The 27,234-nt window shown below is 47.7% G+C and overlaps 1 protein-coding gene and 1 long non-coding RNA gene across 4 annotated transcripts in view; one reads left to right on the top strand and one right to left on the bottom strand.

Annotated features, from left to right (window-relative positions):
• BAALC (BAALC binder of MAP3K1 and KLF4) overlaps positions 1-26,977 on the bottom strand; it is a 78,552-nt gene extending 51,575 nt beyond the window's left edge. For 2 of the 3 annotated variants that reach the window (XM_036031333.1, XM_036031332.1), the window contains exon 1: positions 26,667-26,977. In XM_036031333.1, coding sequence (XP_035887226.1) covers positions 26,667-26,826 — 160 coding nt within the window. In that variant the 5' untranslated portion in view covers positions 26,827-26,977. The remainder of the gene's footprint in view (positions 1-26,666) is intronic. The other variant, XM_028533958.2, reaches the window with a different exon arrangement.
• LOC118501754 lies at positions 18,869-20,213 on the top strand. The gene is made up of 2 exons (XR_004904410.1): positions 18,869-19,260; positions 19,462-20,213. It is a non-coding gene; the product is annotated as an uncharacterized LOC118501754 (long non-coding RNA).
• Positions 26,978-27,234: the final 257 nt, after the last annotated feature.

The following is a 27,234-nucleotide window of genomic DNA, read 5'->3' as shown; positions in this document are numbered from 1 at the left end:
CCTTTCCTAGCAAGATCGGTGTGCCCTCCACCTCTCTCAGCGGCGGCCTCTTCCTCCGCACACTCCAATCCCTCTCCCCTTGGGAAGCAAGGAATCCCTTGCTTCCTGTAGCACACCGGGTACTTTCCTTTTATTTATTTTTAATTAATCGTTATGCCTTAGTTAGGATTTAAGTATGAGGGCGGGGATTTTTGTTTAGTTTGTCACTATTATATATTCTGCAGTGCCTGGCATGTACAATAGGTGTTCCATAAATACCGGTTGAATTAATGTAGAAGTGATTTTTCGAGTGTGTGTGAAATACCATTTCCCATGAAATGGCCTTGTTCATGCCCTGATGGCAAAATTTAAAATTAGCAAATCTACATTAGCCTGCGCACACACACATTTTTTCCTTTTTAATTTTACACGATTTTTTAAAAGCTTACCGGCCCGCTCTGCCTGATGTGGCTCAGTGGATGGAGTGCCAGCTTGTGAACCAAAGAAGGGTCACCAGTTGGATTCCCAGTCAGGGCACATGCCTGGGTTGCAGGCCAGGTCAGGCCCCCAGTAGGGGGCACAGGAGAGGCAACCACACATCGATGTTTCTCTCCCTCTCCCCTTCCCCTGTCTCTAAAAATAAATAAATAAAATATATATTTCTTAAAGTTTGCTGGCCCACGAATTCTAAAGAGCCTGGGACTCTGTGGCCTCAGGGAAGGGTGTTGGAGTAGGGCAGGCTTGGTCTGAATCTGGCTCTACCAGCTGTGTGATCTCGGGAAAGTTCCTTTGTATCCACAAGCCTGAATTTCCACACGAACAGAGCAGGACTGGTACTTGAGAGGGCGGCTTGTAGAAAGCGGAGGCCCGGTATGGACTGAGTCTAGTTCGGTGAGTAAGTGGCGCGCAGCACTGCGGCTCAGTGACGGCACAGGCCGGCCTCCACCAAGACCCCGTCTCAAAGGCCCCCTTGGGGTTTGCACTCTTTATTCCTGCGACTCTGCCAACCACTGGGGCCGAGCCAGACCCGGGGCACCCAAAGGCAGTTTCCCGGTATTCAGAGGAGTCAATCTTGGTTCACTATTCAGCTCCTTCACTATAAATATGAGTGATTAAACCAAAAGGTTTCAAGGCACTACTTTCGAATTGCACAACTCCATTTGCCCGGGGAGGGTGACTTCTAAGACCCTTATAAATGAAGAAGTTGATAAATGAACTCCTCCCCTCAGCATGACCAGGGAAGGGAGGATTCAGACCAGGAGCTATTGCCAAAAGGACATCCCTCAGGAATGATGACACAACAGTCCTGAAACGAGAATGTAAGCAAGCCAGCAAACGAGGAGCATTTCACAGCAATTTGATTTGCACACATTTTCAACTTTATATTTTTTTGCTTTTCTTCAAGCACAGCCTTGCCTCACGTGAACTCCAGTTCACATAACTGGAGAGTGATGTTAATAAGGGAAATGGAGTTGTGGAGACAGGGAGGGTGAGGATGGCGCGAGGTCTCTGCTGCTTCGCCTTGAGGAAAATAGAGCTGAATCACAGCAGAGAGAGGAGTCTCTGGGCTTGCAACTGGTTTGTTGTTGTTGTTGTTGTTATTGTTTGTTTGGTTGTGTTTTTTTGGGGGGTGGGTTGCAGATACATGAGTAAGTGAGGAGGGTAAGGCAGTCTGTGGCTCTCTGACAGGCTCTGTCCGGAGCTACGCTGGGTGGAGAACAACCTGCACAATTCCACGCAGTGGAGATGCAAGGGGGAAATTTCCTACTTTAGAATTCTTGGCTTACGGACCCTGACGGTTTTTCCCTCTTGAAGGTGTACTTTCTAACCTATTGAGAGTGCTCTGTCCCTCAAGGATTCCCCTGGGACATTGTCTTTGGTGAGACCTAGCGGCATTCGCCCACGGAGGCTGGAATGGGGTGGAAGGAAGGCATCTCTGTGGCGCACGGAAAGTGAGCTGGCTGGCGCCCCGGAACAGAAGCCGAGCACGTGGAAGAGCAGCGCCTGTGCTGTGAAGGGTGGGAAGGGAGCCCACCCCAGGTCTTGGCACCAAGTTGCTTTGCTCTCAGGCCCCTGGCAAAGCCCGTCCTGGGCAGCTGCAGCCTTGACGCAGTTTGTTCTCACCAAACACACAAATGACTTTCTCCCTAATTCCCAGAACACACAGGCTCTTTTTTTTTTTTTTTTTTTTTAATGCTGGAGAGGTTTCCCTGACAACAAAATTGGAATTTGCGTATTTGTCCTTTCCTGTGAGAAGTCCATCTTGATGCAGGAGGCTGGGGGAGAGGATGTGGGGCCCAGTGGCCTTTCAGCATCTAATGAGCCATCAGTTTGTGGGGCTTGAACCCTCCAAAAGCAGCGCTGTGTCCTGGGTGCGTAATTTTCATTTTCAGGATTGTGGCCGGATCGAGGCCACCAGTACTCTCTGCAAGGACAGCTCTTGCTCATTGTGAGAATGGTGTCTTTTTCGTAGCCTCTTCCTTCCTTGTGTGATAGCTTTTTGAAAGCAGTTTCTCAAGGGCCTTTGGTTCCTCCGAAAGCTGCAGGAACGTGGCTCCAGGGGTGTAACTACCTCTGCACTCCGCAGGTTAGTTCCCCCACTTCCAGCACCACTGTTCCTAGTTACCTACATTCAAATGCAACTTTGTCATGGTCTCTAAACTGAGTAATATTTTTCCTAATCCCTTTTCAGTATGCTGAAACATGAGATCACTGATACCCAGTTGATTTAACTTTAAATATACAGGTTAGAAATCTCTGGCCTTTGTGAATAGTTTTAACATATATTTCATATAACTTCTCTTTACCAGGTGCCTACTACATGCCAGGCACTTGCCTGCACTGGGATCGATGTGTCTAGAATATGGGGTCAGCGAACTCGTGGGGGGCTGAGGACACCCTCTCACGCTTCCATTTGGAGAGTTGTGCTCATCAACTTCATAGAATCCCGTGATTTGATGCCCATGTCTGTGTTGTTTTGAAGGCTGTGTTGGCACCGACTCCTTTAACAGCCCTCAGAAGTCAGAAAAAGGAGTATATAAACAAGAGCTCTGTCCTGTGTGAGAGAACGGGAAATGACACCGTGGACGAAGACTTCTGAGTTATTGAAATGGAGAAAAGGGTGGGAGACTTGAATAATCAATCACTCAGCACAAAAAACTACGGGAGGGCTTAGCTGGAGATGATGGCATCCGCGCTGCACGCAGATGGGCACACAGTCCCCATCCTTAGGGGACCAACTTACAGCAAGTGCAGGGAGGGTAAAAGATGGGTCACAGTTAAAATGAAAAATAACTGCAATGAAGATGATGACTCCAATGGCAGGTCACTGTGCTCCAAAATCAAAAGCATCAAGTGGACAAAAGTGAAATGGAAAACCAGCAAACATATCTCACTAGCACGGAGCCAACAGGTTGCCACTCAGTTTTTACAAAATTATCTATCAGATTAATGTTATTGTTCAGAATGTTGCTGGCTTTCTAGTTTTTGGGTCTCTCCTTTTATATTGTTTTTTGTTTAATGGCTGTTTATGAGCTATAAGAAATAGCCTTATCTAATTTAATGTGTACATTTTAAAGTAGATTATAATTTAAAAAACAAACCCACCCTGGCTGGTGTAGCTCAGTGGGTTGAGCATGAGCCTGTGAACCAAAGGGGCACGGGTTGGATTCCCAGTCAGGGCACATGCCTGGGTTGCTGGCCAGGTCCCCAGTAGGGGGCGCACGAGAGGCAACCACACATTGATGTTTCTCTCCCCCTTTCTCTCTCTTACCCTCTCTCTAAAAATAAATAAAATCTTTTTAAATAAAAATAAATAAAATATAAAACAAACCCTGTTTAAGTTATCTCTGGGATCTATGAACCTTTATACCTGGGAAGTTGGCACTAATAGCCCCATCTCATTATTTATTTGTTTGTTTGTTTACTTATTTATTTAATCCTCACTCGAAGATATATTTATTGATGAGAGAGAGAGAGAATGAGAGAGAGGCATGGATCGGTTGCCTCCCGTTTGTGCCCCATCCAGGGATTGAACCCACAAGCGAGGTACGTACCCTGACCAGGAAGGAACCCACAACATTTTGGTGTACAGGACGACACTCCAACCAACTGAGCCACCTGGCCAGGGCAAGAGCCCCCTTTTATAGGGAAACTCGAGTTTAAGAGATACAGAAATTTGCCTGGGCAAATAAGAAGCAAGCCAGAAAAGAATTCAGAGTACCTAATCCTCACAACCTTCTAAAGATTTCCTAAAGTAAAAGATGCTCTCTTTCATAGGATGTCTGGCCTCTGGGTCACTTTGTCAAAAAATAATTCACCCAAAACCGATTCATTGAAAGACCAATTTGTCAAAAGCTAATTAGTCAAATACTGTTTTCATGGCGGGGGGGGGGAGCCACATGATCAATCACCACCCTAAGCACTACTGAACCATTATCTCCCAGGTAGTCTAGAAAAGTGTGCTCCAACTGTCCACTGTCTCCACACGAGGAGAAGCAGACCACGGCGGGCCGGGGCTGGAGCGGGAACGGGAGCAAAGCAGAGATCCAAAGAGAAAGCGAGGACAGCAGAAGTTTTCGTGAAGGAAAGCCCAGCCACTCCCACCTAAGAGAATCCTGGATTCACACACTGAGATAAAGCAGTTGCAACAAAGCTGAGGCAGCACCAAAGCTGGGTGTATGTGGTAGATTTGCTAACAAGCAAATCAATTTATGGAGAGTCTGCCTTTGGGCCGATAGTCAACTCTAGTCTCGTGTAAGTCTCAATGTTCAGTGGGAAGCCATCTTGCCTAGGCTTCCTGAGTCCACTCAGGTTTTCCCTCTGACCTGAGAGAGATGGGGGAGATGGGGAGTTTTCTAGTGAATCTTTCCTCAAGGCTCCCCTCTTCTCACCCGGCTCTCTCCTCTCCTCAGGTCCCTATGGTCACCCAGCATTTAGTAATGTGCCCTTTAGAATTAGTGTTCCCAGCACAATTGAAAAAGCCTGGTGATGGTGGCCAGGTAGGAAGGGACTTAGAAGAATCCCTGCAATGAGATGACAATCTGGATTGCATAGGAGGATTTGGGGGACTCAGGTTGTATTCTGGGGGCGGGGGTGTGGGGGGAGTCCCAGTAACCTCAGAAGGAAGAGGCAGTTGGAGATAGAGAAGGAAGTCCTATTGGTTTCATTGTTGCTGAAAGATTTTCCAATGTTTGGATCTAAACAAATGAAGATATATTTGGATGTTCTCTCTCTCTTTTTTAAGATTTTATTTATTTATTTTCAGAGGGGGGGAAGGGAAGGAGAAAGAGAGGGAAAGAAACATCAATGTGAGAGAGAAACATCAGTTCGCTGCCTTTCACATGCCCCCAACCATAACCCAGACAAGTGCTCTGACTGGGAATTGAACTCAGGACCTTCCCGTTCACAGGTCAGTGCTCAATCCACTGAGCCACATGAGCCAGGCCTCACTCTTCCCCACTCTCTCCCCTTCTCTCTCCCTCTCTTTCCTTCTCCCCACCTTCACCTCTCTTCCCCTCCCTTTCTACTCCCCTCTCCTCCTCCCCCTCTCTCCCTCCTTCTCTTTTTTAAAATTCCCTGATTGGTTTTCCTAAACTTTAGCTAGCTCTGTTTGGCTTGATGGTTTTCCAAAGATATCAGACAGGCATTTTTAAAGCTAGCCAGAAAAATAGGACACATACAGACATGTGCTGCACTATGATAATTTATAGTATTTGAGAAAACTTAAGACAAATACTCAATGAAACTGCTGGATAAATGATACAGAGGAAAAAAATCTCTGTTTCAAAGAAAATCACCTTCCATTTCTTTAAGCACATTCAACTTCTAAGGAAACTGAAAACTTCTCAAAGCACTTCCCATTTCTGAGAACACTAAATCACATAATTTGATATCCGTCTGTATTACCTTCCTGGAGCTGCTATAATAAAGAACCGTGAGCTGGGTGGCTTAAAGCAAGAGAAATTTACTGCCTCACATTTTGGAGGCTGGAAGGGAAGCCTGAAATCAAAGTGCTGGCAGAGCTGATTTCTTCTGGAGGCCCTGACAGAAAACATGCCCAGTGCCCCTCTCCTAGCTTCCGGTGGTTGCCGGCAATCCTTCACGTCCCTGACTTGTAGATGCCTCGCTGTAATCTCTGCCTCTGGGTTCACACGGTGTCCTCCTCTCTATGCCTGTGTCCAAATTTCCTTCTTCGTATAAGGACATTAACAACTGGATTAGAGCTCATCTCCACCCCATATAATCTCATCTTAACTTGTTTACTCCTGCAAAGATTCTGTCCACATAAGGTCACACTCACAGGTACTGATTAGGACTTGAACATATCTTGCTGGGGAACAAAATCCTATCCACTACTTCATTCACTAAAAACCACCGAAACCATCAAATCAATTTTCCACACCATAACCAAGGTGCTTTTTGAAGCACAAACAAAAACCAAAACAGACTCATTGAATTCCAATTTTTAAATGAAAATATGTATAATGTCATTGCAATTAACTCTGTTCCACTCCCAAATCCCACCAAAGCACATGTAAGCAATCTTTTAAGGATACAAACCCTCAAGGACAGACAGAAGGGGAGAGAAGACATGCTACCACTTTCGGAAGCCAGAAAGGTTCCTGCCCTAGCAGTCCAAGAGAGATGAATCATAGGCAGAAGAGGCGAAAGCTGAGAAGCAACATGGTTCATGCATCTCTATCACCACACAACACAGGGATCGGACACTTTTACAAGTGGAAGAGAAGGGATTTATGGAAAATCAGCCTGAAAAGCAGTTAGAACCCAAGATTCTCCCAATTAAAAAATGGGCAAAGGACTTGAACAGGGACTTCTCCAAGGAGGACATACAGAAGATCCAAAGACACATGAAATGATGTTCAATATCACTAGCTATCAGAGAGATGCAAATTAAAACCACAATGAGATACCATTTCACACCAGTCAGAATGGCCATCATAAACAAAGCAACAAACAACAAGTGTTGGAGAGGTTGTGGAGAAAAGGGGACCCTAGTGCACTGTTGGTGGGAGTGCAGACTGGTACAACCACTATGGAAAGCAGTATGGAACTTCCTCAGAAAACTAAAAATGGATCTGCCTTTTGACCCTGCAATTCCACTGCTGAGACTACATCCTAAGAACCCTGAAACACCAATCCAAAAGAACCTTTGCACCCCGATGTTCATAGCAGCACAATTTACAATAGCTAGGTGCTGGAAGCAACCTAGATGCCCATCAGTAAATAAATGGATCAAAAAACTATGGTACATTTACACAATGGAATTCTATGCAGCAGAAAGAAAGAAGGAGCTCCTGCCTTTTGCAACAGTGTGGATGGAGCTGGAAAGCATTATGCTAAGCGAATCAAGCCAGGCAATGAAAGACAAATACCATATGATGTGACCTTTAACAGGAACCTAAACAACAAAACAAAGAAACAAGCAAAATATAGCCAAAGACACTGAAATAGGGGACAGACTGACAGTAACCAGAGGGGAGAGAAGAGGGAATTTCAGGGGAGAATGGGAAGGGTTTACAGGAACAAATTTAAAGGACACATGGACAAAAGCTAGGGGGAGGGTGGTAATGGGAGGGAAGTGAGGAGGGTTGGGTGGGTGGGCTGGAATGGGAGTAAAAGGGAGAAAACTGTACTTGAACAATGATTAAAATAAAATTAAAAAAAAAGAACCCAAGATTCTCTCCCCTACACAGCATACAGGGGTGAGCAAAAGTAGGTAAGAACTCTGTGCCAAAGTGTGGTTGAGTGTAGCAAGTAGGTTCCCAGAATGTGTAAACAATGAAGGCCAGCAGTTTGGGAACTTATAAGACTGTACCTAAGTGCACTGTCCCACTGTGACATTGATTAATAAAGATATTCTAATAATTGTAACCTGCCTGTCTTTTTCCATACGACTTAGCAGTACAAGTAAACCATACCACTTGTAAACCTGCATTTGCCCACCCCTGCATTTGAATGACCACCTTTTCTCTGATCTGAAAGAGGGTGTAGTTTTATTTTCTGGCTCAGGTTTCTGGGCTAAGGATCCCTAAGAACAATGGAGGTCAGGGCTATTGTACCAAAAAGGGAGCGTGTAGATACAAGACTTCTTCCCCTACTCAGACTCAAAAATGTCCTCCAAGTAGGAAATTGGAAGAATCTGTTCAGTGGAATGTAGTCACCCCCTCCCTCCCAGGAAAGGCCTAAAAAATACAAACATCAAGAGTTCTTCAAAGGAATGACCCAGCCAGATACTTTACAGTGAAGACTATTAACCCTCAACCTCGTGTGCAGACTTCCAACCAACATCTTCGTTCCCTCTCCTTCTACACAAGCAAACAGCCAAGGGCCAGCAGACATTTGAGGGAAACCTCCAAAAGAGAGACAGGAAGAAAAATAAACAGGGGAAAAATAAACTTCAAGTAATGAAAGCTACACAGGGAAAACGACCTAATTAAAATTATCATCAGAGAGCTACTGCATCTAAAAAGTGAGAATAGGGTGCTATAAAAAGGAACATTCTGAGAAACAAAGGACAGTTCTTAGAAATTAAAAATAAGGTAGTGGAAGTTAAAAAAAAATCTAGCAGAAAAGTTGGAAGATAATGTTAAGGAAACCTTCCAAAAAGTAGAGCAAAAAACCAAAGAGGTGAGCCCTGGCTGGCGTAGCTCAGTGGATTGAGCGCGGGCTGCAAACCAAAGTGTCGCAGGTTCGATTCCCAGTCAGGGTACATGCCTGGGTTGCAGGCCATGACCCCCAGCAACCACACATTGATGTTTCTCTCTCTCTCTATCTCCTTCCCTTCCCTCTCTAAAAATAAATAAACAAAATCTAAAAAAAAAAAAAGAATGTTGGTTGTTTAAAAAAAAAAACCAAAGAGGTGGAAATCAGGAGAGAGAAGAGGACCAGTCTAAAAGAAAAACAAACTTTTGAGAAAATGTTTGCATAATTGAAGGCTCTTAGGTCCCAGATGAAGAAAGGCCCACGGGAGGGAGGAAGGAGGTTAGGGTGAGAGGCAGGGGCTGGGGTGTGGTAGGGGGTGGATTTCACACAAAGGATCACGAATCACGATGACATCAACTTTCTAGACAGCAACACTGGAATCTAGGAGACACAGAGCAATATCTTCAAAACTCTAAGAGAATGTGATTTCCATCCTGGACTTTTATATCCAGCCAAACTATCAGTTAAATAGAGAAGGCATAGAGACATTTTTGAAAGTCAAAGACTCAAAAAAATGTCACCTCCCACACAGGAAGCTACTGGAGGCTTCTGGTTCTTGCCCAAATAAAAGGAACAACCAAGCAAGTGGAAGACACAGGAATCAGGAAATACGGGATCCATTCAACACAAGAGAGAGGCCAAGGGGTCTCTGGGCTGATGGTGAAGACAGATGTTGCGGCAAACAGCTGTGGAGCCCGCCTGGGGGCGACCGTCCCAGACAGTAGTGGGTCAGAAAGCTCCTGGGCAATTCTTCAAAGAGAAAAAAACTGATACAATACCTAATGCGCTTAAACATGTTGAAAGGAGGATTACATGACCACAGCATCATTTAATGTGAATTAGTGAGTTCAAATTTTTAAAAAATTCTTAGTGTAGCAAAGATAAAACTACTCGTGAAAGGAAAAGTTATAATGGTATATCATATGGTTCCGCTGTGAATAGTGTTTCAAAGTCATCATAATACAAACATGAACAATGGTCTAACCAAATTATGATGCAACCATATTGGGAATCAAATCACCGCCTTCCATGTGAGTCAGCAATAGACCAGGCCTTCAACTTGGAACATCAAGAGGGAGTAAGAGTTGCATATTATTCAGGAACATGGACAGAAAGACCGGGAGAATCAGCTGGAAGAGCTGAAAGTAGTTACCTCTAGGGAACTGAAAGAGTAGGAGGCATACCAGAGAACTGTTGATTTGCATAGGAAGCCTTTTAGAAAATACTTGTATTTGACTCTAAAGTCTGTGCATGTGTAACTGAAAAATACTTACATATTTTTAATGTAATTGGATCAAGTTACTTTCCTGCTCAAAAACCTTCCAAGGCCTCCCTTTGTCATTAGGATAATGTCTAAAGATCCTTAGCATCGCTTGTAGGGTCCTATGGGATCCAGCCTCCACTCCCCACCCTACCACCACCCCCAATGCTGCCTCCTTTCACTCCTGCTCTCAAAGTGCTCCAACCACGTTGGCTGTCTTTGACTATGTTTTCCACTTTGTAAGTGCTCTCTACATAACTGTTGAATAAATAAATCCATTCATTCAGTGATTTTCAACTGGCATGCCACAAGAAATGTTAAAACATCCAATACCTGACTATTTAGTCAGGGGCACTGACCTCCTTTCCCTTTGAAAAATGACAACAGTCAACACAATAGCCATCTGGTGTGAATAAATAAAAATTATACCTATTTTTTGTCAGATTGGCAAAATATATATATATATATGGTGTGCTGTAGAATTTTACTGATTAGTTTATGTGTGCCATGAGATGAAAAGGGTTGAAAAATCACTGGTTTAGGGTAAAAAGTAAGGTCACTTCCCCGAATGGGAGGAGACTAACATTTGGTTTCTCTCAGTCTCAAGTCTTTTAATAACATCTATTTCTCTGTCATCCCAAGAGTAAAGCCTGCATTAAAGAAAATTAAAAGTTAGGTAACACAATACATAAATACTCATGGCACTATTTGGGGTATAATAGTGGAGTTAAGTGGCTTATTAAGGCAAAAGGATCACATTTCACCTCAATTACTACTCACAGAGTTAGAGTCTCAATCATTAGAAATAATCTGTGAAACGTATATTTTCAGAGTCCATTGAGATTGAAAACATCCTGATGTGTCCTGTGACGCTGGCAAGCTAAGTCTCTGTGGGCACTGTGGAGTAAACATCCAGTTTCGACGCTGTACTTAGCATTACACACAAAGGAAGATTGAATAGGTAAGATTTCCTTTTAAGAGGATTATTACCAGGCTTTCAAAGAGGCACAAGCACCTCATTAATTGTTAATGTGTTCATTGGGTTTGAACAAATTCAACAGCCCAGAATCACACTCAAACATATTTATTTAAGCACTATGGAGATTTGTTTTGTTTTGTTTTAAATAGAATCAGGTCTTCCAGGATGATAGGAAGTCACGCTCCCTCTCCCCAGTATGCTGGCTATGGGAGAACCTCCTTACCAGAGTCCTGGCCCATTCCAAAAAATGGTACCTGCCCTCAAGCCCCACCCCCTCCCTACCTGCACATATGTTCATGTTCAAGCCCTGGTTTAAGGAGGTCCCTGGCAACACAGGAAGTATTATTGAGCCAGGTGGGGGGTGGCGGAAATAACAGTTTGGGGAGGCAGGGCTCTGTCCTGCCTCTCTCTCTCTCTCTCTCACTTTTAAACATTAACAATTATAGTGTGTGATTTCTTTATAAAAATATATAAAAAGCAGTTTGAACGGTGCCTGCTTTCTTCTCATAACATAATTTACCATATGGCGTAAGCACCTTTTCTATCTGGAAAATCATCATACTCCTTTCAAGTGTGGACCAGCTTCCGACCTGCATCCTTTGTGCTTTCAATGGCAGGAAGTATCTCTGAGAGTTCCTCTGACGTGACATTTGTCACCTGCATCACTCCCTCTGCAACACAGTCATCCTTCACAGCACAACCACTTACAACTACATATATATATATATATATATATATATATATATATATATATATATGTTTGCCTTCACTAAGTTCTGCTGGCTGTGCACCCAAAACCAATTCTTGAACAGAGGCAGTGTCTACATTTCCACAACCACCTACCTCTTCTGTAACTCCAAGTGCATTCCACCCCAGTCCTGCAAAGTGTTTGGCACAGTACAGTCTTGCCCTACTGTGCAAAGCCAGGAATGCCTGTGAGTCTTAGAACCTGAGTGCAGACTTCACAGTAGCATCCTTGCCTGGCCTTGCAGTTTCACCAGATGGTTTGGCATTAATCAGTTCGTGCAGACTTGGGAAATGAGGAAGCCAGGAAGCCCCCACCTCACTCTGGGTGGTGCCCCATACTGCCTTCTTCCCAAATCCCACTCAGCTCAAGGCATGATTTGCATAATAAAATATCTAATGCCTTCACAACCTAATATAGTCAGCAATGCTTTAAGAACCTTAAAAATTGCCTTCAAATGAGAAATGTGCCTAACCCCATTTATTTGTTCTTCAATATTTTAACATTGTTTGAGGGCTCTGTGTGCTGAGCTATTTACAGGTGTGTTCGAGGGCTGGGACTAGTAACTGCACGTCCTGGGCTTTCCTCTCCTCTACACTTGCGTTCCGGTTTGAGACAGTGGCTCCTAAACCTGCCTGTCCTGTAGAATCGCCGAGGCCAGGAGCAAGCACTGGCACACAACCACACTCATTCATTGCTGTATCGCCTGTGGCTGCCTTGGAGTGAACGACAGCAAAGTGGAGCAGTTGCAACAAGGAGCATGTGGCTCACAGAGCCTGGAACTCTGTCTGTCTGGCCCTTTGCAGAAAAGGCTCACCAGCCTCCGATCTAGGAAGGGTCTCTGGGCCAGTAGCATCCGCATCCCTTAGGAGCCCATTAGAAGAGCAGACTCCTGCGCCCTGTCCTAGAACTATGGAATTCCACTCCGACCTCAAGGACAGGCAGGTTAAACAGGCAGGTTTTTGGGACTCACCCCACACTACCATCAGAGGAGCCAGAGAGGGGCCTTTATGTTCCCCGAGTGCATCTGACAGATGAATAAGGGGCATGGGCCCAGCCTGCCAAGGTTGCTGTGGTGCCTCTTGGGATCTCCCTGCAAGGCTGACAGCAGATCCTCCAGTTGCCAGGAGAGGGGGGCACCGCTCTGGGAATTGCCATCTCTGGAAGGAGTCACTTCCCCTGGCCAGAGGCAGCCTGCATCTCACACCTGGTTGATTTGGGGGGAAAAGCCTCTCAATGCAATAGCTCCAGAGCTCCCCAGGTGATGAGCTGAGACCCTTTGCAGCAGCAATTCAACTTCTCCCTCTGCCCTCTCCTGCCTCCCTCACCCCTCACAGGTGTCCCCTAAACCTCTCCCCAATAACAATCCATCTCAGAGTCTTCCCTGACACTGCCTTTAGGAGTATAGAGTGTTATGGCAGAGATAAGCTGTGGCCATAAACAAGAAAATTCAAAACACAATCAGCTTCCTAGAAGGCAAGCGCTGGAAGGGAACAGGTAACTGAGATGGACGTGCAGGAGCTCCAGGACTCTCAGAGGTGGGGGAGCAGGCGGTGGGACAGTGGGATAAGGCGCTTCAGACGAAGGGCAGCCCCAGTCAGGCTGAGCGGAGCAGACTTGCAGGCAGCTGGTGGAAGACAAAGCTAGAGAGAAAGCCTTAAATGCCAGGCTAAGACATTTGCATTCAGTGGACAAAGGGAAATCATGAAAGGTGCTGAGCAGAATAACACGATAATGACACCAGCTGTGCCGCAGGATTCTTCCTGGCAATGGTTTGAAAGGGACTGGAGTGGCAGTGACCGGAGGTCGGGGACCCATCAGAAAGCTGTTGCAAGTGACTAGGGCAAAGGCAGTGAGGACAGGAGCTAGTGATATTCTCAGGGGCTCGCTTAGAATAAAGACCACGGGTCTCAGAATAATCCAGACCTGCCTTCCGAACCCCACTCAGCCACTTCCAACTGGCATGCGCTTGGGCAAGCACCTCACCTCTCCGACCTCCCCCAGCTGTAAAATGGGGTAACAGAACCAGGTACTGAATGTGTAATGCCTGCCACGTGCTGGGCATGCAATGAACGAACCACTGTCAGAGGCCGTGGCGGCGCTCATTTGCATCCGCACACACATCACTCATCACCCCAGCGGGCAAATCTGAGCCTGGTGGCTCTGAAGACTGCCCTTGAAAAGTGATTATTTTTGGACACAATGATTTAATGAGGCCTCCATTTCCAACGCGCCACTTGTTTACTGAGGTGCTTAAGCCTGAATCGTCCCTCTCGGGCGCGGGGGCGATCTCCACTTCCACTGCAACTGCGCCTGCCCTGTTGTTATGACGACCGGTTTCCCAAACGGCCCTGCACGTTCAACAAACCCTTCAGGATTCCTCATGCCCCAAAGTCCATAAGCCCTTGAGACAACAGCAGGGTGATGTTTTTGAGCTTCCACGGGAAATACTGACAGCTCTTTAAATTAGCCAATTGGCTATCTGCTGCTTCTCCAGCAAAGGCGCCGGCCTGAGCATGAGCGTGACCCTGCACAGGGAACCCCATAAATGTTCCTACTGTTTGGAAATCGGTGCCACCGTGTATCAGCTGTCACCGACGTTCCCACGGACGTTCACTATGCGGGAAAATGAAGCAGAAAACAATGGAACGTGTACCCTGTATCTTGTGTCAGAGTCTGACGTCAACAGGCCATTCTGAAAGATTTAAGTTTAGGAACGGCTGTATTATTCCTTAAACTAGTTCAATCCTAGTACATGCGCTTTCCAGCAAACAGTCACCTTCATGAAGTCACTTAACACACGGGAATGTTAGAAACACAGTTATTATCATTAATGTTGCAAAATCTTAACACCAGTCATTATGTCCCTGTGGCTTCTGGCAGATCGTCTGTCCCTCCTCACTTACCTATTTCCTCTCCTCCTCCTCCAGTCTCCTAACCTCCTCTCCTCCCTGACATAGCCCCGGGGTCAAAGGTGCAGTCACCCTGCTGGCAGCCTACCCAATATCTGTTTTGTCTTTCTTTTTAAACTATTTTATTGTTCAGTTACAGTTGTCTGCATTTCCTCCCCATCACTCCCCCCAACCCCAGCCAAACCCACCTCCCTCCCTTGCTTCCACCCTCCCCCTTGGTGTTGTCTTTGTGTCTTTCATAGTAGTTCCTGAAAACCCTCCCCCCATTGCCCCCCCCTCCCCCCGTTGTTAGATTGTTCTTAATTTCAGTGTCTCTGGTTACATTTTGTTTGCTTTTTTTTCTTTTGTTCATTATGTTCCAGTTAAAGGTGAGATCTCTTTTTCCCCCCTGCCAAAAGGACTCAATAGTGTAAGGGTGGTATGTGTCCCCCTAATGTGGCGGTGTCCTTCACTCTTGCAGCCAGACAGCCATATAACATAGTCCTGGCCAAGAAGACTCAAGCAAAGCTTGCTGAATTTGGGAAAGCTATTGTTTTACAGATTAAAAAATAAAAAATAAAAATGCCAGGTAGATTGCTCTTTTCCACATTTCCTCATCTTCCTATCTACAATAAGATGCTGCAGCCCTGGCCAGGTAGCTTAGTTGGTTAGAGTGTCGCCCTGATAGGCCAAGGCTGTGGGTTCAATCCCCAGTCAAGGTATATACTGGAAGCAATCAATGAATGCATAGATAAGTGGAACAACAAATCAATGTTTCTCTCTCTCTCAAATCAATAAATAAATTTTAAAAATAAAATTAAAAGATGCTGCAGCATCTTGCAGCTGTGAGGGAGAAATCTACATACCAAGGATGGAAAGCAATACACTCAAAGAGCCTGGACCCTTGAGAGCATCCTTGAGCAGCGCAGCTGCCTACCTCCAGACTTTCCGTTAAGTGCAAAAATAAACCCTGTATTGCTAAGCCACCTATGTCTGCTTTCTGTCCATTGCCACCAAACACAATTCCTGCCTGCAGCAACAGGTGAGGAGGGTTCCCTTCATTCAACAAATATCCCCTGAGTACTTACTCTGTGCTGGGCACCATGCTGAATAAGGAGATAACCAATGAATGAACAAGACAAGGACAGGCTGTGGTATTAGGAAGGAAATAACCAGACAGTAACAGAGGAAGGCTGGTTTCTTTAAGGAGGTGACATCTGACCCGACAGCTGAAGGGTGAGGTGGAGTCAACGCTGTAATGAGTGGGAAGGAGAGTAACATTCCAGCAAATGCAGAACCCTGGTGACAGGACAGTGGGGGGGGGTGGGGGGTGTTCAAAGAACAAAGAGGAAGCCAGTGTGGCCAGGACACAGAAAAAGAAAGAGAAGAAGGGAGGGAACGAGAAAGGGAAGGAGGAAGGTACTGGGTCAAGATTGGAATTTTATTCTACCCATAACAGAATGGAAAGCTACCAGAAGCATTAAACAAGAGAGTGACAGGACCTCATATATGTTTTTAAAAAATTATTCCCCCTGTGACACGATGAATGACTTGTCAGGACAAGAATGAAGGCAGGCCGCTGCAGAGGTCCCCGTGAAGACAAGGGTGGCCTGGGCTCAGGCGGGCCAGTGGAGATGCAGAGCAGATCAGCCCCCCAATGGGACTGCCTGCGCTGTCCTCACCTGGGGTGACAAGGAGCAACTTGGTCAGTGCACTTAGGCTCCAAACAGGTGGATGTGCAGAGGCATGGAGAGAGGTGTTCTCAGAATGCTGAGGTGGCAGGAAGGAAATACAACTTTAAGGTAACTGGAGGAAAAGATGGATGGATTCACAGTGAATGTTTTGATGTTTTTAGTATTCAGAGGGAAAGAACAGGATAGTGTCGGGAGCTATTACATGGGGACTGTCACAGCATATTAATGACAATTAATAGAATTTCCAAGAGGTGGTAAGAACACTGAGGTCCTAGATCACTGATGTCATGACTTTCCCCAGCAATGCCAGGCAGCTGAGAAACAGGATGTGAGGAGCAGGAGGCAAAGGTGACCTAGGCTTGTGATTGGAATGACGATCTCAGTGCAAGACTGAGGGGTCGGGGGTGGGGAGGTGTCCTGGGTGCGTGCTGGGCAGCATTGAAACCCTTCACATTTGTGAATATACCAGTTCTTCTATGATTGCCATTCTATACTGCAGCAACTGAAACCCAGAAGAGCTACAAAACTTGCTCACTTTCACACAGTGCGTACATGTCTGTTGTTAAAGTTTAATTCCTTAACCACTGACCTATGCCATCTCCAAGCAAAATAACAAGGAAGATGATGCTGGACAGAGCAGGAAAATGCCTAGGGACTGGAGGTCACGATGCACGTGAAAATCTGTTGCTGAGGAAGGTCTCACTGCCTGATGCACATAGAAGCCAATATAATACAGCACTGGCTTTTGAAAGGGGAAAAAAAGCTTTTGCTGTGGTCACCCAGCAAGGAGACAGAAGTCAAGGCTCAAATCTGCTCCCCGCCAATCCAGGGTTCAAGGTGAGATTTAAGGGATTTCAGCACCAGATCATCTAGGACAATAGACCCTTCTCTTGTGAAAGAATCCCAGCACTCGGGTATTGGTTGTAATCCCACTCCCTTGGTCCCATGGAGGAGAGCAGTTAAGATTCCACAAGTACTACTTGTGAGTGGTGGTCACAAGTGTTATTCATAAACTTTGGTTCTGGATCTTGTTAGAAACAGCATAGGACCGTTTGAACTGGTTCTACGGTTACAAAGCTGACCCGCTGTAAGAAGTGTATGAAGGTGTGAACTGAGGGCCTAGATCTGGCCAGGTGGCCCCCTGGTGTGGCTATACCACAGGGTGTTGAGTGGCTTGGAGAAGGTTGCAAGGCTCTGAGTTGAACTTCTGGGCTGAAGGGCTTGGGGCTAGCTGTTGGGAACCACCCTGCCTGGCTTCAGAAGCTGTAATCTCCTGTGGCTAAGGCTGAGTAAAAAAGACCTTGGGACCATAAACCACTTAGGAGACAAAACTTATCTTCCTTATAGGGGCACCACCTCTGCCCCCTTTCACCTCACCCTGCTTGGCCCTGAGTGGATGACTGATTAGCCAATGAGGGGTAAGGTTGCTCAAAGGAGGAACAACCTAAGACAGTCACAGTCACCAAGGGGCCCCCCAGGGAAGGACTTGGGGGCTATAGAAAAAGGGGATGATGGACCCTTGCCCCTCAGCTTTGACATAGCCTAAGTCCTCATTCTGTCTGCCAGAAGTGTCCTAATCTCTTGGCTGCCTTACTTCCCCTGCCTGACTTAAACTTGAAACAATGCCCTAGGTAGGTGTGGCCCTGTGCTGGAAAAAGTGGGTTCCCTAGGGCGACCAGGCCTAAGAAAGAATGCATAAAATCCTATGAAACCTGCTTTGCTAATACCCTCAATTTAAATGATAAGGTTCCAAGCACGAAATGAGTTTGTTCCCCAAAGTTTTATGGCCCTTTAGCTATCTGACCCTGACTCAAAATAAGCCTTCAGAGTTCTTTGAATGTTATCTATTGTTTGATAATTACTGCCTGACAATAATTGATGAGCTTTACATATAAGCCCTGTATTCCTATGCAAATTAAACCCAATAAAAGCCCATTGAGGAACAGGCTGTTTGCCCTTCTCCTTTGAGAGACTGGCCACATTTCTTCCCCAAACAGATCAGGTCTTGGTAGACTTACTCTCATCAGTGGTGGCCTGTGGGGCCCTGCAGACTGAGCCCCCCACCACAGCTAGCAGCTACTGCCTCAGACTTGCCCAGCTGCCCACTAAAATGCACATGAACTCAGAAGACCAAGACCCACAACATCACCCAAAACAAAGACTTATTAATAGACAACCTAGTCCCAGATTCTGGGAGAAACTGGCACCACTTGTGAAGCAGATGGATCTAGATTAAGAAAAACCTAGCCAGGCTTCTGACTTTGCCTCATTACTCAGAAACCACATGGCAAGATGTAGGCAGACACTCTGTACTTAACCCATGTGACACAGACCCAGAGCTGGAAGCACATGGGGCTGAGAACACTGGGCGGTCATCCGGCATGACCTCAGGGGCAGCTGAGACTCGGACAGAGAGCTGGTTCCCAAATACACAGACACACGGACACCACACACATTCGCATCCCATACACACACTCATGCACCACATATATCACACTCAATTTACACACACTCACACAACCCTACACACACCACATTCATACACATTCACACTATAGTCACATCACCACACACTCACACTCACACCTGACACACATACAACACTCACACTCATACCACACATTCACACATACTCACACATACCACAGGCCAGGTTTCTATATGCATAAAGCAACAGTAAATTCCAGAAAACAGCTGGGCAGAATATACAATAAACAGCATACTCAGCTGAGCCAGTTGTGGAGAGTGGAAGGTGGTAAGAGGGGGTCACAGGGAAATTATTATATGCAGTGGAGCCACAACGTGCATTTACCTGGTATGTAATTTACCTGCACCCAACTAACAGTTGTTCAGTGCTGAAAGAGGAAAGGGAGAAAAACCCTTTACTTCGCAGGGCCTTCCCCCCGCTCTTCCTCCATTCAAACCAGACTTTAGCTTTCGCAGCCTCCAAATATTTCCCTAAACACAAAGAGAAACAAAAAAGTTTTGTCCAGCCCTGGCTGGCGTAGCTCAGTGGATTGAGTGCGGGCTGCGAACCAAAGTGTCGCAGGTTTGATTCCCAGTCAGGGCACATGCCTGGTTTGCAGGCCATGGCCCCCAGCAACCGCACATTGATGTTTCTCTCTCTCTCTCTTTCTCCCTCCCTTCCCTCTCTAAAAATAAATGAATGAAATCTTAAAAAAAAAAAGTTTTGTCCTTCAGCCTTGAACTTCCAAGCAGTTAAAGGGCTTCTCCCAGACCCCTCCACACCTAAACAGGGCCCCCAGCGAAGATGCGACACGCACCCTAGACGGGACCCAGGGAAAGGACGTAAGTGCTCACAGAGGCATGGTTTTCCCCCGTGTGCTTCTCCATACACTGTAAATCTTCTGTAACCAACGTGCATGACCTTGGGAGCCAGAACACAGCACTACTCTGCTCACACACAGTTCACCTTTAAGTTCACCATCAGGTGCCCGGGACGCAGGTGATGACATGCTGAGCACCCCCTGCAGCGCTGCTCAGGCACCCGGCACAGGGAGGGGCCGTGTGAGCCCAGGGGTGTCTCCTCGAGGACCGAGTCCTCAGCCCTGTAAATGCTGGCCGGAGGCCCCCGCTCCCAGTGGCTCATATTTTCAAGAAAGAGTAAGGTGGGTGGGGTGGAGGGGGCACCACACGCGTGCTCAGCAGTCATGGTAAAGTAAGTGCACACTGCCCGGGGTGTAGAAACCAGAGACCTGAATTCTGAGGCAGGCTCTTCACCGCTTAGCTGAGTGACCTTGCCCAAGAGCCTCCCCTCACCGCACGTGTTTCCTCACCTGGTACGTGGTGATAATAATGGTTTTTGAGGTTATTTTAGAGTTATGTAAACTAGTGTCCAAAAGAAAAAAAAAACCCTCACCCATAGCAGATGCTCAATAAGTGCTGTTTGAATTTAGATGATAAACAGACTCAGTCTCAGAAAAAAGGGTGAGGCAGTGACCACAGAAATCCTCTCATTATTTCCAAGCGTTCACGGTGTTTGTGCTCATAAACGTGTTTCTATTCATTTTCTAGGCTGTTGGAACAAACCACCAGATGCTGGGGAGCTCAAACAACAGCAATGTACTGTCCCACAGTTCTGGAGGCAGAAGTCAGAGGTCAGGGGGTCGGCAGAGCGGGTTCAGAGAGCTGCAAGGGAGGATCTGCCCCAGGCCTCTCTCCCAGCTCCTGGTGGCAACCCTAGCCTTCCTTGGCTCGTGGAAGCATCCGGATCTCCTGATCTCCGCTTTAGTCTTCAGGCGGCATTCTCCCTGTGTGCCTGTGTCCAGACTTCCTTTTTTATGAGGACACCAGCCCACTCGAATGACCACATTGAATGGATTCTCTCTGAAAAGACCCTCTCTCTCCACATAAGGTCTCATTCTGATGTACTGAGGGTTAGGACTTCAACACATAAATTGGGAGGGGACACAATTCATCTCACAACAATAATTTTAAAAAGTTTTATCTCCAGAGAGATGGAGGGGTTGGCCGGGGGAGTGTGGGAGGAGAGCAAGTGAGGAAGTGAATTCTGTTAGTAGCTAAGCTGGAAGGAGCTGGACCACGACGTGGCTCAGGGCCCACTCCTCCGGCCTCCTCCACAGATGGAAGCAACGATGGCACTCAGACTGGCCAGAGAACCTCTGTAGGAATCCCACCGGAATAGGCTTTTCAACAGAAGCCAAATGGTCTTCCAAGAGTGGTTAGAGGCCATGGAAAAGCCCAGGTACCATTGGTGCCTGGACCAACAGGTTCAGACACCAAACTTCACTAAGGACAGCACAGCCTTCTCCGCAGGAAGGCGCTGTGGATGTAGGTGCACAGGTCAGGGGTGAAGGAGGGGTCTCCCAGGGTCCAAGCCGGGCGGACTGCTGAGTACAGGATAAGCCAGGAAAACACACTTCTCACTGACTGAGAGGGAACCAAGCCTGGAACCCCAAATTCATCTGACAGCCTGGTTAGAGTCAGAATAACTTTATCTGGTGTCCAACAAACAGTGGGTCAGTGGACTGAGGTCGAAGATAAGACTTGGGAAAGAGGGTGCAAGACAGACATAGAGAACTGCATTTGCATAGCTGGGCCATTCACCCACTTCTTCATTTTTACAGCCATTGGACAGACGTGTGGTAGACGGCAGGCATGTGGCTGTCAAGCACGTGGTCCCCAATGCCGCAGGGCTCCCAGACTGACTGGAAAGCAAAAGGCATGGACGAGCCCCAGCAATACCACGTGGCCAGTGGTGAGCCTGCGACAGGACGTGGCCCTTGTCTGTCCAGGAGACAAGGGTCTTGAGAACATGAGACTTCCTGAACTTTATAAACAGTCTAGGTTTGCTACCACCTATTTCTGTAGTGAGTTTTGCAAAAACCCTTCTAACAAAGAGGCTTGCGTTCGACAAAGCGGGCTGCAGAGAGGTGGGCATGTTTTCTCACCCTGCTGCCCATCGGGCAGACAAGAACCCAAAAAGGAGAAGCAAGTGGAACTTCTGAGGAAAGACAATGTCACCTCTGGGGACCACAGGAAGACAATAACACACACACACACAGAAGTTTTAGGAGATTCATTCACGCGAGAGACGGCATGTGACATCCTGCTATAACTGGCACAGCATCAGGATAGGGATCCAGTGGTGAGGGGAAAGACCCCTTACCTAACAGGGCTGGTCCTTCCTGGGGTGGGGGGCACAGACATTTGTCAGTAATTATCTGGAACTGTAACCACAAGTGGACGAGGTGTGTACGGAGAGCTGGGGAGAAGGAGGAGGCTTCGCCATCAGGGAGCCCCAGCTGGTTCTCCACAGGCACCCTCATCTCAGGGAGGGGATCCAGATGGCCTTCCTCTGCCTCTTCAGGGCACCCGCAGAAACCGTGTGGCTCCCTCGGGCTGCTGCTGCCTGCAGGGGCCTGTACACACACTCTGCGGACACACACCGCTGGGTCCCTGTACGGCCCCTGCGTCCTGCCCTCCTGCTGTGCCTTCGTGTCTCCCCTGTATGACCAACTTACTCGTCTTTGCACCAAGTGTGCAATGAATGGACAAAAGCAAATAATTGTCTTTTATTTTCAGTCTGTCAACACAGGGTAATTAAGACCTGGAACTTTTTTTTTTCATGGCATTTTTATCAAAATGAATCAAGGTCAACAAGTTTAAACATTAAACTGAAACCAACAAAAATAATTTTAACAAGAATAAATACCAAAATCCCAAATGTGGTTTACTGCAATCAGTAGTATAAATGCAGGATTCATGGGGGGTGGGCGGCAATTCATTCAACAAACACTTATTGAATGCCATCTGTATTCCGGTCACTGTGCCAGGAGCTGGGTATATAGCAGTGAAAACACACTGTCCCTGATGTCACAGAACTCATTTGACTGGAAAGAAAGATCTAAGGGCTTTAACTTATCCCACGTGAGTCTTCGGTATGTAACGTGGAGCCGGCCCTGGGTGCCCTTGTATTGAGAAGGACGCTGACAAACCGAGCAGTGTTTGGAGGCATATGGGCAAAGCCCACGGAGGTCTGAGAACTGACCGCAGGACCAACCGTGAGAGGAGACGCAACAGCGGTTTTCAAATATTGAGAGAGTTGTCTGTGCATCCCTGATCCCGAGGGCCCAGGGCTCCCCAGGGAGAGATTACCGCACAGCAGGAATAGTTTCTCACAAGGGAAACTGCTCCACGAAGGTGTGGGGCAGCCTTGGTTCCTAGGGAGAGGTGTCCCATCCTCAGAGCTGCTGCAGGAAAAAACTGTGCTAAGACCAAACTAGAATATTAAGAGATCAGACTAGAGTCTGAGTCCTATCACCAGTAAAGCCAAGAATTCTAGTTAATCCCCCATTCGTCAGGAAGGCAGTGGTTAGGAGAATAGGCTTTGGATTCTGGTCCTGGACTGGGGCAGATCACTGCACAGTCTAAACCTCAACCCTTGCTTGTAAAAGAGGGATAGGAATAGTTCCCACCTATTTCAGCCAGGACAATGAACCCAGGTGATTTACGTAAGTGCCGTTGATACAGCGCCTGGCCCCGGGCAAGTCATCAACATGCGGTAGCTATCAGTGATGTTAAGTGCCTGCATTTTATTTGACATTTCCATTTATTTAGGGAAATCATTTTGCTGTGAGTCTCTAATTTTGCAATCTTTTATGTCACATCTACTAAATCAATTATTATAGCAATTTAAAACTATAAAGTAGAAGCACTTTAGAGAAATTTGAAATGTTTTATTCTCTAGAGAAATCAGAAAAATAGCAGCACAAAAGGGGGTGTTTAAGGATGTAATTAAAGGGACTTGTGATCAAATCAAAGGGAAGCTGGGAAGCTCTGAACGTATGGAGTGGCAGAGCGAGGCTGGGGCATGACGACCTGTCTCCCTTCTTCTTTGGGAGACCCCCATCAGACAGAGGCAGTAAAAATCAACCCAGCAAACTGACTTTATGAGGACTAAATCCTGCCAGGCCAATTTAATTTCCTCCTGTGACAGAGAGACAGGCTTCGGAGACATGGAGAAGAAGCAATGGATACCAGAGACTGTTGGCTTCAGCTAAGTCTTTAATTCCAGCCTACATAATAGCTGAATCTAAAAACTTAATTGAATTCTGCTGTCTCGTGGAAATGATTTCCAGAAAATGGGAACCTCAGAATCCCTTTTTGAGTGAGGAGGAGGCAGGAAGCTCTTTCCTCGGTGGGACTGACAGGAAAACATGCCCCCCTATATTTACTGAATACCTGTCAGGCGACACGCCCTCCGCTGTAAGACATGCCCCCCCACGGTGCCAGCACAGAGCACGCAGAGATGATGAGTCTACTCCCACATAGCTCCTGAGGTTGGGGGGGCCAGCAGACAGTAACTACAATTTGACACTAAAGGAGTGACCAGCTGGCTCAGAAAGAAAGGACCTTTGGAGGCAGAGGGAACTGGGGGATAAGTAAGAACCATGAAGGGGCTGAGAGAATGTGTAACCAGGGCAATTTAACTGAGTCCCATCTACTTTGAATAGACAACCTCCCAAGATCCTCTCTAGCTTCAGAACTCTAGTGATGAAGCCATGTTTGTGATTTTTACAATCTGGACTCTCCCGAATCCAGCCCTTCTTTTTGTCCCCCGTCGGAAAAGGGTTGATGGAAACAGGGGAAATGGCCCTCTGTCTTCCTATCTCAGCACGTTCACTGTGGGCAGTAGGTGCCCCTGAAGCCTGGGACTGAGTTCCTAGGCGGGCACTGGTGGGGGTGGGTGAGATGGGGGAACGGGGAAGAAGAAAGGAAAAAAGAACCCTGGCTAATCCCCCGGGGTGGCTGAAACCCAGGAGATTTGTTGTTTTCTCCAATGACCACGCTAACTAAAGATGTCCAGTTCCCAGTCTGAAATATTCACAGGAATCAGGCCACTTTTCTAAAGGCCGAGGGACTGCCAGTGCCCCTCCAGGGGGGCCTGATCCCACCTTGATTTCAGAAATCTCGCTCTCCCCTGAGGCTGACGGAAATTTCTAGGGAGTTGAAGTGACCCTGCCCACCTAAGAGTCTGGCCAATTTTAAAGCTGCTCGCTGTCCTGGGACTGGAGCGGAGCCCTTCCTGGGAGGGATGCAGGTCTTCAGGAGCACCTGCCCGGCAGGGCTGCCCACGTCTGGTACCCTGGCAGGGTACTGCAAGTGAGCGGGCTTGTCCCAGGCCCCACCTGTTTGCAGGGACCAGATCTCATGACGGTTGATGGGATCTGACTCAGGATGGCAGAGTAATAAATAATAAGCTTTGGAAATTAATAAATATGTACATATTTAGCCAGCACATAATAACTCTCTCATACCCGTAAATATGAACACAGACAACACACACACACTATAGACTCTCAGTCACCTAGGCAACCACTCCCTGATGCTGTACTCCGTTCTTTTTCACACTAGATCTTTTTAACCTTCCTTCCTCTGAGTGCAGCTCTGGCCTTTGACTCCACAGAGGAGAGGCTGTTACGTACAACACTAACCAGGTCCACTTTAGAGGCTTATGTCTTATCTTCACTCTGACACTGAATTCGGGCAACACATCATTTGGAAAGTTGCTGAAAGCATCAGCGACACAAAATCACCGCTTTGATTACTACTGTGAGTCAGAAAAATTAGAGATGAACATGGTGTTACGCCTCGAACCGCTCTCACTGATGGTTCTCGCTTTTTTAAAAAAGGAATCACAAAGCTCATGTGAAAGGGAAGCAGCTTTGGTCCTAAAAGATGGAGAGACCGATTCTCAAGATTAAAGTGACAGCTTTCATTTAGGAGGCATTGACTGAGGGGTATTGATTTTTCAAGAGTAGTTCACATTTCTTTCCTCCTTACACTATACAGTATACTTCAAATTAACCTTGTTTTCTATTTTAGATTTCATGATTCAAAAATGCCAATAACATTAAGGAGTCAGGAAAGGGTTGGAAACATTTTCATCCAAATGGTGATCTGGTTTTTGACAGCATCCCTGTAATAAGTAATGAGATTTTGCCTTTTTGCATCACTAACAGGTCTCACACCACCAAAGGCCAGCCTGTGGAAACATCAGTCTATTTTCATCTCTATCCTGCGATTATCAGTGTCTGCTAAGACATTAATAATAATGATAATAATAATAATAATAAAACCTGATATCGTGACTGGGTCAGAAAGCTCTTTGCACACCCTCCCCTCGGAACTCGGCCGAGGGAAGGACCTAGGTAGGAGGATGGAACTTACAGTCCTCACCAAGGCTGTGCCCTGCCTCGTGCAAGGCGCCGAGGCACCTGGGTAGGGAAGGAAGTCCTTCCCGGTGACACAACTGCCTGAAAAGTGAGCTCAGTGCAGAAGCGATGGAGCCAGAGGGTACTTATTTTGCCCTGAACTAGGGTTCTGGTTTGGGAAGCTGTGGAGGGGACACCTTCCCAGCAGGGAGAAAAGGGGAGGCGAGCAGGAGGACTGAACCCAGACAATCTGGGTTCGTGCAGCACCGCTAAGTCCAGGGAGAGAGGGGCCAGGTGGCCAATGCATGGAGAAGTGACCCTGCTGGGCACACAGGAGGCCAGACGCGGCATGGACAGAAGTGCGGGAGGAGGCGAACCCGGTGGGCCAGGAGCGTGGGTGGACTGAGGGGTAGTTGGTCGTGCCGGGGGGGCGGTCCTCCCACCCCAACCAGCCTCAGCAGGGAGCCTGCCCTCGCGGAGCCCGAGAAGTGCTGGTTTCCCCAGCCTCTGTAAGGGTCCCTCTCTGACCCTGCTCCCTGGGCCTGGGTCCGTCAGCCTGTGCAGGCGCTTACTCTCTTGTCCGTCCGTCCGTCCGTCTGTCTGTCTGTCTCCCTCCTCCCCTCACCCCCACCTGCTTCCTGCCGGTGCCCCGGCCTCTCGGCGCCTGGGGGTCTGCAGGAGCAGGGCTCACTCACCCGCGTGCAGGCCGCCCGCCTCGGGGCCGCTGTCCGGGGCGGCGTTGCTGGGCGGCGTGTCCGAGTCGGTGTAGGTGAGCCAGGTGGACTCGGTCTCTCGTGTCCAGCTCTCGTAGTAGCGGGGCTCAATGGCATCGGCCCTGCTCCCGCCGCAGCCCATCCTCCCGGGCGGCGGGCTCACCGGGCAGCCACTGGGCTCGAGGCTGGGGCTGCGGCTCAGCCCCCGCGGCGCAGCCCGGGCGGGCGAGACGGCGGCGGCATCGCGTCCCCAGCCCTCCCGCACCGCAGAGAGGCGCCCGCCGCCGCGCCCTCTCCCCGTGCGCCCCTCCCCTCCACCGCCAAGGCCCTCCCCTTCCCCACCTCCCCTCCTTCTTGCCGCTCCCCCCCCCACTCCCCTCTCCCCGCACCCTCTTTCTCTCCGCCGGAGCGGGGGTGGGGGGGGGGGGGGAAGGACTGTAGGGGGACACAGACGCAGCGGCCGGGGGTGGGGTGTGGGTGAGTGAGGGATTCCACCCGGGGTTCGACCCCGCGGGCCAGAGTTAGGACTCTCAGGCTCTTGCACATCCGC

The sequence above is a fragment of the Phyllostomus discolor genome, chromosome 7, assembly GCF_004126475.2.
Source record: "Phyllostomus discolor isolate MPI-MPIP mPhyDis1 chromosome 7, mPhyDis1.pri.v3, whole genome shotgun sequence".
NCBI classification, from domain to species: domain Eukaryota; kingdom Metazoa; phylum Chordata; class Mammalia; order Chiroptera; family Phyllostomidae; genus Phyllostomus; species Phyllostomus discolor.
Note: the sequence above shows the minus strand (reverse complement) of the source record. Positions and strands in the feature narration are given on the sequence as shown.